Source organism: Notechis scutatus, chromosome 5 (genome assembly GCF_049901735.1).
Source record: "Notechis scutatus isolate UNSWTSFEM ecotype Mainland chromosome 5, rNotScu1.2, whole genome shotgun sequence".
In the NCBI taxonomy this organism is placed as follows: Eukaryota; Metazoa; Chordata; class Lepidosauria; order Squamata; family Elapidae; genus Notechis; species Notechis scutatus.
In genome coordinates this window covers 114,343,069-114,357,203 of record NC_142013.1, presented here as the reverse complement: position 1 = coordinate 114,357,203, position 14,135 = coordinate 114,343,069, and the positions used below count along the sequence as shown (strand labels likewise).

The window sequence follows — 14,135 nt, the reverse complement described above, 5'->3', positions numbered from 1 at the left end:
TGGTTCTTTATGAATTCCGTTCCTTCCCGGTTAAAAGGCTGTTTCAAACTGATGGTCTCTGATCAGAACGAGCCTTGCCAAGGCTGCCAAGAACACTAGATAAAGTTGCCAAGAAATATTTCAAGCACAAAGAGTCTCCAAACACCAACCAAGATATTCCGAACGTCCACAAGGCTTGAGTGCAAAAACTTCTTTGCTTCCTGCAAAGAACTCCTCACTCTCCGAGACCTCAACCGTCCGCACCTGCTGCCAGCGAACCACAACACACATTGAATGGAAAACCCCTAACACCACACTGACTATACAGTAGAATCCAACAGAGCTACTGCCCTGGGGTAGAAGCTGTTTTTCAGCCTCTTTGTGCACATTCAAATATTTTCATAATCACCTCTTCCTCTATCTTTTCATTTTTCCAATTTTGAGCAAATACAATTCTAGTGGCTGTTAATATATGTATAATTAAATATGATTTTTTTTTTCCTTTACTATAGTTCTGAGGTAAAATCCCCAACAAAAATATCTCAGGTTTCAAGTCGATGTGTTGTTTTCTCATCTTTTCCAACCACGTATGTATTTTTGTCCAACACCTTTTTAGCTTCTGTGCATGCCCACCACATATTATGTTCCTGGTATCTGGTGGCATTTCCAGCATTTAGCTGATTTGTCTCTGAACAGCTTTGCCAGCGCAAAATTTCATAGATGGTTTATATTCACATTTTGATGGAGAGGCAGCAGATCATAATTCAGGAAACGAACACAAGACTGACAATTGCAAAGAAAACATTTTGGAATACCTCTAAGATTAAATGCCTTGTTTGGCGACAGGTCTCACTTCGTCCAAGCGCCTAGCATCAATCAAAGTCACCTCTTCCTTGCGCCAAAAGACACGGCATGCCAGGAAGGAACTGAATTTGCTTTCTTGTCAAATTGCTTGGTTCTACGTTAGGACGACTAACTGGTGGAACGGCTGGCCACCAGAAGTTGTGGCTTTTCCAACACTGGAGGTCTTTAAGAAGAGACTGGACAGCCATTTGCCTGGAATCGGACAGGGCCTCCTGCCTGAGCAGGGGAGGGGTTGGGCTAGAAGACCTCCGAGGTCCCTTCCAACTCTCTTCTTCTCTTCAAGGGCTCATTTTCTTATGAAGGAAACCTACAAAGATCTGGAATCTACACCAAGAACTGCAGGCCGGGTGAAGTGATCTCTTGGGATCTAGCATGGCTGGCTAGGGAATTCTGGGAGTTGAAATGCACAAGTCATAAATATGCCAAGGTTAGAAACCCTGGTCTACATAAAATGAGTATGTATCCCTAGCTTGTATGGTATGGCTGTATTATTATTGTTGTTATTGTTATCACTATTATCATCCTTCTCATCTTTTCTACTACCTTCTCTTATTACCCTATTTCCCCAAAAATACAACCTACCCTGAAAGTAAGTCCTAGCTTGATTTTTACACATGCACCCAATATAAGTTGTACCCCCAAAATAAGCCCTAATTAAGAGTGGACGGGTAAAAATTAAGCTAGGGTGGGGATGGAGGGTGGTAGAGCTGCCCTACTACTTACCTTTGGACAGTTGTAGTCAGGCCTCGCACACCCCAACACCCGCCTTGCCGGCCCATTTCTTCTGCAGCTGGCGAGGCTGGCAAAGCTTTCCTGAAGGCCTCTGGAGCTGAGAACAAAGCTCTGGATCGATCCAGAGATCTGTTATTGTCTGCAGAGGCCTTCAGGAAAGCCTTGCCGTCCACAAAAGAAGTTCCTGAAGGTCCCTGACAGCAAAAAGGAGGCCGGGGGTGACCAGAGGTTAGTCAGTGAAGGACATCCCCCCAAAATAAGACCCGGTGCCTTTTTTGATGGCTATATATATATATATATATATATATATATATATATATATATATATATGTGTGTGTGTGTGTGTGTGTGTGTGTGTGTGTGTGTGTGTATGTGTATGTGTGTATGTGTGTATGTGTGTATGTATGTATGTATGTGTGTGTGTATATTAAAAAAAACCATGGGTATGATTATTATTACTTTGTTGTTTTGCATGTATTCTGAGAGCTTCTGCATTGGAGGCGAATTCCTTGTGTGTCTAATCACACTTGACCAAATAAAGTATTCTGTTCTATTTTGTTCCGTTCTATTCCATTTCATTCTATTCTATTAATTCTATTCTCTTTTCCCCCTTCTTTTCTCCTCTCCTCTCCATTCCATTCCATTCCCTTCCATTCCCTTTTCCCTTTCCCATTCCATCCTTTCATTCTCCATTCCCATTTCAGTATCTAGATTCCAATATATATATATATAGTATATATATATATATTATATATATATATATATATTCCATTCCATATTCCATTCTATTCTCTACCCAATCACACTTGACCAATAAAGAATTCTATTCTATTCTATTCTATTCTATTCTATTCTATTCTATTCTATTCTATTCTATTCTTCATTCCTTCTGTTCTGTTCTATTCTATTCTATTCTCCATCCCTCTTATTCTTTTCTGTTCTATTCTATTCCCTTTTCTCTTCTAATCCTATCCCACCCTGTCCTTAGGATGACACCTCAATGAGATCAGTGCCTTGCCTCAATACTGCAAACAGTGCCTTGAGGATGGATGAATGGACTCTGAGTTCCATCTGACATTAGAAATAATATGCCATGGCATCCAAATAGAGAAACCTGTTTAATTCTTCCTACCAAACAAAAAAACACCAGAATCTGAAATCAGTGGACAGTTTGGTTTTTAATTCAAGGCCAATTTATAGTTGTCATAGAGAAGCCGTCTCAGATGGGAAATCATTGTAGAAAAGAAGTGGAGTGCTTGAGGCTTATTTGACAATAATTACTCAACTCAGTAATTGGCGGAGGGAAATGCACACAATTATGGCAAATTGGGGGCAGAGGGATAGCACACTGTCTCTTCCAGCAAGAGAGACAAAGCATTCCCCTGCCAACGTGATTCCATCTACCCAACTTTCAAACTGCTGAATTCAGGTATCTGGAAAAACACACCATCGCATGCTGAGAAGAAAAGGAGTGGGATAAAAATACAGAAACAAGATTTCTTCAAAATATAAAAATGTGGGGAAGGTAAATCCTCATCATATACAGGGACTGAAGTTCATGAGGAGTTCTCACAGCTCATGAAAAGCTTAGAATAGAATAGAATAGAATAGAATAGAATAGAATAGAATAGAATAGAATAGAATAGAATAGAATAGAATAGAATAGAATAGAATAGAATAGAAATTGAAATTGAAATTGAAATGAATAGAATAGAATAGAATAGAATAGAACAGAACAGAACAGAATTCTTTTATTGGCCAAGTGTGATAGGACACACAAGGAATTTGTCTTGGTGCAAATGCTCTCAGTGTACATAAAAGAAAAGAGACATTCATCAAGCGTCAAGAATCATCAGGTACAACACTTAATGATAGTCATAGGGTACAATAAGCAATCAAATCAGATAGACAGAATAGAATAGAATAGAATAGAATAGAATAGAATAGAATAGAATAGAATAGAATAGAATAGAATAGAATAGAATAGAATAGAATAGAATAGAATAGAATTCTTTTATTGGCCAAGTGTGATAGGACACACAAGGAATTTGTCTTGGTGCAAATGCTCTCAGTGTACATAAAAGAAAAGAGACATTCATCAAGCGTCAAGAATCATCAGGTACAACACTTAATAATAGTCATAGGGTACAATAAGCAATCAAATCAGATAGACAGAATAGAATAGAATAGAATAGAATAGAATAGAATAGAATAGAATAGAATAGAATAGAATTCTTTTATTGGCCAAGTGTGATAGGACACACAAGGAATTTGTCTTGGTGCAAATGCTCTCAGTGTACATAAAGAAAAGAGACATTCATCAAGCGTCAAGAATCATCAGGTACAACACTTAATGATAGTCATAGGGTACAATAAGCAATCAAATCAGATAGACAGAATAGAATAGAATAGAATAGAATAGAATAGAATAGAATAGAATAGAATAGAATAGAATAGAATAGAATAGAATAGAATAGAATTCTTTTATTGGCCAAGTGTGATAGGACACACAAGGAATTTGTCTTGGTGCAAATGCTCTCAGTGTACATAAAAGAAAAGAGACATTCATCAAGCGTCAAGAATCATCAGGTACAACACTTAATAATAGTCATAGGGTACAATAAGCAATCAAATCAGATAGACAGAATAGAATAGAATAGAATAGAATAGAATAGAATAGAATAGAATAGAATAGAATAGAATAGAATTCTTTTATTGGCCAAGTGTGATAGGACACACAAGGAATTTGTCTTGGTGCAAATGCTCTCAGTGTACATAAAAGAAAAGAGACATTCATCAAGCGTCAAGAATCATCAGGTACAACACTTAATGATAGTCATAGGGTACAATAAGCAATCAAATCAGATAGACAGAATAGAATAGAATAGAATAGAATAGAATAGAATAGAATAGAATAGAATAGAATAGAATAGAATAGAATAGAATAGAATAGAATTCTTTATTGGCCAAGTGTGATTGGGCACACAAGGAATTTGTCTTGGTGCAAATACTCTCAGAGTACATAAAAAGAGAAGATACCTTCATCAAGAGTCAAGAATCATCAGGTACAACACTTAATGATAGTCATAGGGTACAATAAGCAATCAAATCAGATAGATAGATAGATAGATAGATAGATAGATAGATAGATAGATAGATAGATAGATACATAGATTGGGATGGGATGGGATGGGATGGGATGGGATGGGATAGAATAGAATAGAATAGAATAGAATAGAATAGAATAGAATAGAATAGAATAGAATAGAATAGAATAGAATAGAATTCTTTTATTGGCCAAGTGTGATAGGACACACAAGGAATTTGTCTTGGTGCAAATGCTCTCAGTGTACATAAAAGAAAAGAGACATTCATCAAGCGTCAAGAATCATCAGGTACAACACTTAATGATAGTCATAGGGTACAATAAGCAATCAAATCAGATAGACAGAATAGAATAGAATAGAATAGAATAGAATAGAATAGAATTGAATTCTTTATTGGCCAAGTGTGATTGGGCACACAAGGAATTTGTCTTGGTGCAAATACTCTCAGAGTACATAAAAAGAGAAGATACCTTCATCAAGAGTCAAGAATCATCAGGTACAACACTTAATGATAGTCATAGGGTACAATAAGCAATCAAATCAGATAGATAGATAGATAGATAGATAGATAGATAGATAGATAGATAGATAGATAGATAGATACATAGATTGGGATGGGATGGGATGGGATGGGATAGAATAGAATAGAATAGAATAGAATAGAATAGAATAGAATAGAATAGAATAGAATAGAATAGAATAGAATAGAATAGAATAGAATAGAATAGAATAGAATAGAATAGAATAGAATTCTTTTATTGGCCAAGTGTGATTGGGCACACAAGGAATTTGTCTTGGTGCAAATGCTCTCAGTGGACATAAAAGAAAAGATACCTTCATCAAGAGTCAAGAATCATCAGGTACAACAATAATAGTCATAGGGTGCAATAAGCAATCAAATCATACCAGGAAACAGTCAAGTGCCAACTTAAAATATATTAAGTGCTTGAAGTCCAGCATCATTGTAGTCCAATGTTCTCAAAAGTAACCACCGTGCTGGAACTGGAGATGTCCTCAAAAAAATCCCTCCGTGATTTAGAACCCAAAGGTGCTTCCTTTCCAAAGGCATCTGGACTTTCTTTCCTGCTAGAAGACATTTCCCTGCTGTCTCTGGAGATTCTCAGTCCTTCAGCTCATGGTTGTCTCCAAGGGGCCTTTTTTCACTAGACTTTCCTGGTTTTTCTTTGAAGATGTTTTGCTTCTCAACCAAGAAGCTTCTTCAGCTTCAGAGAAAAACCAGAAAGTCCAGTTGCCTCTTGAAAAAGCACATTTGGCCGACGTATCAGTTCTCATCCAAGAAGCTTCTTCAGCTCTGACTGGATAGCAATAGCAATACCCTTAGACTTATATACTGCTTCACATTGCTTTACTCTCTAAACGGTGTACAGAGTCAGCCTCTTGTTCCCAACAATCTGGGTCCTCATTTTACCCACCTCGGAAGGACGGAAGGCTGAGTCAACCTTGAGCCTGGTGGGATTCGATCTGCCAAATTGCAGGCAGCCAGCAGTCAGCAGAAGTAGCCTGCAGTACTGCACTCTAACCACTGGGAAGGAAGGAAGGAAGGAAGGAAGGAAGGAAGGAAGGAAGGAAGGAAGGAAGGAAGGAAGGAAGGAAGGAAGGAAGGAAGGAAGGAAGGAAGGAAGGAAGGAAGGAAGGAAGGTATCAATAGTACTTAGACTTATATAGGGTCAGCATCTTGCCCCCAACAATCGGGGTCCCCGTTTTACCCACCTCAGAAGGATGGAAGGCTGAGTCAACCTTGAGCCTGGTGAGATTCGAACTGCCAAATTGCAGGCAGCTGACAGTCAGCAGAACTGGCCTACAGTACAGCACTCTAACCACTGTACCACCAAGGCTCTGGATGGTGGAGAATGGAAGGGTTTATATTCCCTGCAGTCATCTGGTTGTTAGTGCTCCGTCTGAGAGTCATTGGGAGGTTTATCGGTGCCCTCAGGGTCACCTGAATCCTGAAGTCTGCAAATTTTCTGCAAATACTCCCGCATCATTCGAAGGTGCCCATCCCAAAGTGCCTAGTTAAATATTTGTGGAGATTCTCAGTCATCCAAGTCATGGTTGTCCCAAAAGTGCTTTCCAAAAAGCAAGTGGACTTTGGTTTTTCCTTGAAGGTATTTCGCTTCTCATCCCAAAAGCTTCTTCAGTTCTGAATTTTCTTGGATGAGAAGCGAAACGTCTTCCAAGGAAAAACAAAGTTCAGTTGCCTTTTGAAAGAAAGTGTCAGGGCTCCAACAAATCCACCCTCATTCGAATCACAAGTCTCTAGCCGCATCTCTCAGAGTTTTTTTAAAAAAATCATTTATTAGGAGTGACCATGTCGGCATTACCTGGGTGCAGCCGACACTGAGACACCTCATTCATTTCCCCCTTGACCCTGGTCTTCCCCCACCCCCTGGGTGTATATTCTCCAATGGGACACCTCCATAGCCAAGAGACATCAATCATGCTCTCCAGTAATATTATTGTGCACCGACAGCTTTGGGCTGCCAAGGCGATTATTTAAGGCATTTAAGGAATGCACTGCTTCCCCCCACTCTGTTTCCGCTGACAACTAAAAAGACTAAAAGGAGTATTTTTATTTCTTTTTTAGCACTTTTGGGACAACCATGATCTGGATGACTGAGAATCTCCATAGACTTCAGATATTAGTTCTTTCATCTGAAGCGCTATCTTCATCCGCCCATAGAGGAGGGCTGGTAGGAACATCGGTAAAGAACATTGGAAGGGAAATGCAGGAGATCTAACAGAAGGCCCTCATTATACATCGAATGCACTGAAGAGAATTATTCTTCTAAAAGCCGCTAAGGTTTCTAAAAAGCATGTTCACCTATAGGTTGACTTGGGAAATAGCCCATTTATGAAAATGTCACATTAAATCCGTTCCAGCGCAGCACTTTAGGAGAGAAAGGCAGGCATTCATCTGACATTAAGCTTATTTTCCTGTTGAACAAAATGCCTTACAAAGCTATTTTGAGTGACTCGAATAAGAGATGCAGTCTAGAAATTAAGCTGTCTTGAACATGGTGAGGAAACTGTGCCAATGGAGCTTCGAACAGACTCCAGACTGGTGACATTTTGACCAAATCTATTCACAGGCTTGGGAAAAATCCAGGATTCAAAGCAAGAAGGTGGAACGGCCTTCGCTCCCTGATCATCTGTTAAATAAATCTTCAAGTTTCTCAACTGTGGTTCTGCCAACAAAGCTGAGAGCTGCACACACGAAGTCAGTTAGAGGACACTTTTGGCAAACAGGAGCCCAGAACAGGAGCCCAGAACTTTGTGGACTTTGCCATATCCCATCAAAAACGTCACCAAAAAGGGACAACAAAGAATGTTCTTTCTGTGCCAACTTAGGAAGCTCAAACTGCCCAAGGAGCTGCTGATCCAGTTCTACAGAGGAACGATGGAGTCTGTCATCTGCACCTCTATGACTGCCTGGTTTGGGTCTGCAACCCAACAAGACAGACACAGACTTCAGAGAGTAATTAGGACTGCAGAAAAAGCAATTACTACTAACCTGCCTTCCATGGAGGATCTGTATCCTGCACGAGTCAAAAAGAGGGCTGTGAAAATATTTACACACCCCTCACATCCCGGACATAAACTGGTTCAACTCCTCCCCTCAAAAGGACACTATAGAGCCCTGCACACAAGAACAACTAGACACAAGGACAGGTTTCTCCCAAACGCCATCTAAACAAATAATTCCCTCAACACTGTCCAACAATTTACAAAGTTTGCATTACTATTACTATTAATCTTCTCATCACTCCTTATCGCCCATCCCCTCCCACTTGTGACTGTACGACTGTAACTTTGTCACTTTAATCCTTACAATTTATATTGACTGTTTCCTAGAATGATAAGATTGCTTATTATACCCTATGACTATCACTAAGTATTTACCTTATGATTCTTGACTCTTGGCAAATGTATCATTTCTTTTATGTACACTGAGAGCATTTGCACCAAGACAAATTCTTTATGTGTCCAATCATACTTGGCCAATAAAAAAATTCTGTCCTGTCCTGTCCTGTCCTATCCTATCCTATCCTGTACTACTCTACTCTACTCTATTCATATTTTATTCTAATCTATTCTACTCTATTCTATTCATATTTTATTCTATTATCTCGGATCTTCCTGTAGAATTCTGGAGCCAAGAAGTACAGGTAGTCCTTGATTTACAGCAGTTCATTTAGTGACTGTTCAGTTACAATGGCACTGAAAAAAGAGACTTCATCATTTTCATCATCTTCATTCTGATATCATTCTCATCTTCATCCTCATTGATACCTTTCCCTCCTCCCCTCACCATCTCATGGTGTTCACAATGCAAGCGATGAACACATTGTGTTCCCACAGGCCATGTGGGCGGCTCAGCCTTGTGCTCCCATGCAGCCTGGATTAATTGCTTTGGGGGGGACATTTCTCTGCGAACCACCAAAATTTTCTCGCGGACCACCAGTGGTCCCTGGCCCACCAGTTGGTGACCACTGTTCTAGTGCAACCTTGCCCTGCTCAGGCAGGAAACCCTTTATCCATTTCAGACATGTGGCTTCTTCAAGTTCTTGGATGAGAAGCAAAAGTCTTTGAAGAAAAACCAGACAGTCCACTTGCCTCTTGGAGAAAAAGCACCTTTGGGACAACCATAGCATGGTTGACTAAGAATCTCCATAGACCACTTAACCATGTATGTTGGATGGACAAACCTGATTGAAGGTCTACAGCCAGGGCCTTCAAACTTGACAGCTTTGAGACTTGTGGACTTCAACTCCCAGAATCCCTGAGCTAACATGACGGGAGGAGGAATTCTGGGAATTGAAGTCCACAAGTCTTAAAGCTGCCAAGTTTGAAGGCCTCTGGTCTACAGTAACCACCAGTTAAGAGCAGTCGGGATGTTTGTACACCTACAATTTCAGAAATGTACAAATAACCCGAACTGAAAACGACGAGTCCTTCAAAACCCAACCTTTGTTCCCTGAGAAAAAGTAAATCCTGATTCATTTCAAGCCAACTGCGGAGCTCTGTCCTTTCTCAAATCCAGCGGTTGGCTGTCTGGTTTGGGAATATCTTCTGAGGAGGCTTCATCTGCCACGTCAAACTTTGTAAGATGCTTACAGTGGCGAGATTCAATCTGTCAAATAAAAACCTTCAGTCTGGTTCTCAGAAGGCAACCAAACTCAAGCTGTCTGGTTTGAGTCAAAATGGAACGCTCTCTAGGACGAGACGAGAAAACAATGAGCTGGGATCACAAAAAGCATCTGGTGTGCTGACAAATAGGAGGTGTCAACAAGCAACAAGGGTAGTGAATGGTCTTGGAGAAAAGAAGGAGGAGAGGAGGGGGAGGAGGAAGAAGAGGAGGAGGAAGGAGAAGAAGAAGAGGAGGAGGAGGAAGGGGAGGAGGAGGAGGAGGAGGAGGAGAAAGGGAGGAGGAGGAGGAGGAGGAGGAGGAGGAGGAGGAGGAGGAGGAGGAGGAGGAGGAGGAGGAGGAAGGAAGAAGAAGAGGAGGAGGAAGAGGAGGAGGAGGAGGGAAGGGAAGGGGAAGGAGGAGGAGGAGGAGGAGGAGGAGAAGAGGAAGAGGAAGAGGAAGAAGAAGAAGAAGAAGAAGAAGAAGAAGAAGAAGAAGAAGAAGAAGAAGAAGAGGAGGAGGAGGAGGAGGAGGAGAGAGAGGAGGAGGAGGAGGAGGAGGAGGGGGAGGGGAGGGGAGGGGAGGAGGAGGAGGAGGAGGGGGATGAGGAGGAGGAGGAGGAGGAGGAGAAGAAGAAGAAGAAGAAGAAGAGGAGGAGGAGGAGGAGGAGGAGAGGAGGAGGAGGAGGAGGAGGAGGAGGAGGAGGAGGAGGAGGAGGAGGAGGAGGAAGAAGAAGGAAAGAAAAGAAGGAAGAGGAAGAAGAGGAAGAAGGAAGAAGAGGTGGTGGAGGAGGAGGAGGAGGACTAGCCAAGAACAGTTTGCTCAGTTCTGCAAGGAACCTTGTGACATCTGTAAGGAACATCTAGCCAGCATTTGAAGCCCATTTGTGGAAGCAGCTCTGCGCAGATGGCCAAGTGGCCACATATCGGTCAGCCAAACACGACCATTCCCCCCTCCTTGCGCCCACAAATGTTTGTGCCAACACAGGATCCTTGCCACAAAGTCCAACTCCCTGTGAAAGGTCCAGGCCACAAAACAACAGCAGCTTCTCGAAGGAGACAGTTAGGCAAGCACCATATTGCCTTCGTTGCTACGTTTTCACAACAACAAAAGGAAACAGGCAAGAGATTCCAGTTGGGGAAAGGGCCACAGGAAGTAAGGTCTCAGGTGGAGGTTAGGGGAAAAAGAAAACCGTGGAACAATTCGGAAGGAGGGGGGTAGAGCAGAAAAGTATTCCTAGATCTGCAGGCTTACTCCTAGGGGAAAGGCGGTCAAACTCGATTCATTGAGGGCCGCATCAGGGTTGTGTCTGACTTCAGAGAGCAGGTGTGTGTATTTGTGTGTGTGTGTGTGTGCGGCCGGGGGTGGGTGTAACACAGGACTCATGTTGGGGACACCTGTGGTGACCAAGTGCTAAGGCAGTCTTCCCTGAGACCTGCTCTCCCTCTCATTATAATCTATCTTTCTTCCTTCCTTCCTTCCTTCCTTCCTTCCTTCCTTCCTTCCTTCCTTCCTTCCTTCCTTCCTTCCTTCCTTCCTTCCTTCCCTTTCTCTCTTCTTCTTCCACCCTCTACCTTCCTTCCTTCCTTCCCTCCCCCTCTCTCCTTTCTTCCTGTCTCCTTCCTTCTCTCTTCTTCTTCCAAGCTCTCTCCCTTCCTTCCTTCCTTCCCTCCCCCTCTCTCCTTTCTTCCTGTTTCCTTCCTTCTCTCTTCTTCTTCCAACTTCTCCCTCCTTCCTTCCTGCCTTCCCTCCCTCCCTCTCTCCTTTCTTCCTGTCTCCTTCCTTCTCTCTTCTTCTTCCAACCTCTCCCTCCTTCCTTCCTTCCCTCTCCTTTCTTGCCTCCTTCCTTCTCTCTTCTTCTTCATCCTCTCCTTATTTATCATTTATATGTACTTTGGGTTCGGACTGAATTTCTTCCCTTTAAAGACTGTTCTGGGCAGAGTTTTTTTCTCCAGCCGATGATAACTGGACATTGAGGGCCAAGTTGGAGGAATTAAAGGGACTTTTACATACTTTTGTGACTTTGTTGCTTTTGTGCCAGGCCCCTTTTTGGGTCATCACAGTAGATTTAGTAGCAAAGATTGCAAAGATCGCTTGGAGGTGGGAGACACTTCCAATGTATTCTACCGGATCCCCCAAATAGATCGCTCCCCCCCCTCCCAGGGACCATGTACGACAGGCTGGGAGGAAGCTAACCACCAGACTGCAAGACGACAAGCGAGTGGTCGGACGAGGAGACCCAAACTCCTTCGTAGCCTCCCATCGCAATGAACAAGGACATACATTCAATTTCAATACCGCGTGCGGACTTCCAATTCCCAGAATTCCCCAGCTGGCATACTGGGAGGGGATTCTGGGAGTCGGAAGTCTGCACATTGTCAAGCTGCCAGGGTTGGGTAAGGCTGGCTTGCAGATACCGTTGCTTCATGGCTGTTTAGTTTGCAAAAGGAGAGCGTAACCACTGTGCAGATTGTCTCTTGAGTTCTTGTTCTGACCCAAACCTTGTTCCAAGGAAACAAACACCAAACAGAGATAAAAGCAAAACCTCTTTATGCTTCTTTGTGAATCCCCGTTCCTTCCCGGTTAAAAGGCTGTTTCAAACTTAATTGTCTCTGATCAGAACGAGCCTTGCCAAGGTGGTGCAAGGCTGCCAAGAACACTAGATAAAGTTACGAAGAAAGATTTCAAACACAAAGAGTCTCCAAACACCAACCAAGATACTCCGAACGTCCACAAGGCTTGAGTGCAAAAACTTATTTGCTTCCTGCAAAGAGCTCCGGTTTCTCAGCTGGCTTTTATCTCTTAAGGGAGGGGCCATCACCTTGCAGCCTTACTCCCTAGTCGCCCGTGCTGCTGCAGCTGCTCTTTCCTTCTAGCAGCCCTACGCACACTGCACAGGCTCCTCGGGGGCCTCTTCCTCAATGCTGCCAGCCTCCACTACCTCCGAAGGCAGCCTTCCACTCCCTGATGGTCCTGGCCCCATCCCTGCATCACACGCAGGCCCCTCATCTGAGTCCTCGCTCTCCGAAACCTCAGCCCTCCACACCTGCCGCTGGCGAACCACAACAAGTTCTCCTAACTCTTCCCCCGAGATAAGCCAATGGCTTATGAAGTGTTTCAATGAAAGCCACGTAGAACATTTTCTTCCAGTGCCTTAAACGCCGACAAGAGACTCTCAGCGTTAAGACGTCCTCAGTTTCTGAAATCATTTGAAAAGATGCTAAGCAGCTATGCTCTCTCTTTCGGTAATGCCACATTTCAGCAATTGAAGCAATTTGGAGCAATGAAGGCATTTGGATTCATGCGTTCGCCCCTCGGGCGGTTCTCATGATACTCTGGACTGAGCTTGAAGAGGGAGCCGAACGCAAACATTACAAAACGAAAAAGGGTGGTTAAGGAAGGTCATTGGCCTGTAATCAAGAGGTTGCAGGCAAGGCTTACCGTTAGCGCTGCTGTCTGGTTTCTCATCTGTCTGGCTCTCTGGAAAGAACGATAAAAGAAGAGTGAGGATATTGTTTGGCTTTTTTGGGGGTGGGTGGGTTAGCTTCATTGTCGTTAGCACTATTATAAAGTTAATTTGTAACTTCTTGCAAATGTTTAATTACCCAACTAGTTAACATCATCATTGCCAGAAGAGAGAGGGTATTCTGAAGAGGAGGAGGAGGAGGAGGAGGAGGAGGAGGAGGAGGAGGAGGAGGAGGAGGAGGAGGAGGAGGAGGAGGAGGAGGAGGAGGAGGAGGAGAACTGTGGGGTCCTTGGTACTCTCTGAGCTTGTTTTCTTGCAGACGTTTCATGACCCAACTATGTAATATCATCAGTGCTGGAAGGGAGTGGGGTTTTTGGAGAGGAGGAAGAGGAGAACTGTGGGCTCCTTGGTGCTCTCTGAGTTTGTTTTCCTGCAGATGTTTCATTACCTAACTAGGTAACATCATCAGTGTTAGAAGGGAGAAAGCATTGTGGAGAGGAGGAGGAGGAGGAGGAGGAGGAGGAGGAGGAGGAGGAGGAGGAGGAGGAGGAGGAGGAGGAGGAGGAGGAGGAGGAGGAGGAGGACTCCTTCGTGCTCTCTGAGCTTGGTGGTTTTCTTGCAGATATTTCACTGCTAAACTAGGTATCATCACCATTATAAGACTGCCATTACCGTTAATCTAAGCCTACATTACATTGAGGCTGTTGGCTAATCGTGTGTCAGTAGAAAAATTCAGTATATTCCTATGATAGAAAATCAATTTCCTGTCTTTCTGCAATTCAACATCCCTTGAAGTCTGTCATAGTTCTCTTCCCGTGGTATAAAGAATGGACAACAGTTT

The 14,135-nt window shown here is 42.9% G+C and overlaps 2 protein-coding genes across 2 annotated transcripts in view; one reads left to right on the top strand and one right to left on the bottom strand.

The window, feature by feature from the left end:
• Positions 1-13,393, bottom strand: part of GTF2F2 (general transcription factor IIF subunit 2) — a 53,743-nt gene extending 40,350 nt beyond the window's left edge. Inside the window, exon 1 of the mRNA XM_087967617.1 lies at positions 13,270-13,393. Coding sequence (XP_087823743.1) covers positions 13,270-13,378 — 109 coding nt within the window. The 5' untranslated portion in view covers positions 13,379-13,393. The remainder of the gene's footprint in view (positions 1-13,269) is intronic.
• ATOH8 (atonal bHLH transcription factor 8) overlaps positions 1-14,135 on the top strand; it is a 249,058-nt gene that overhangs the window by 204,188 nt on the left and 30,735 nt on the right. The gene's annotated exons all lie outside the window — the stretch shown is intronic.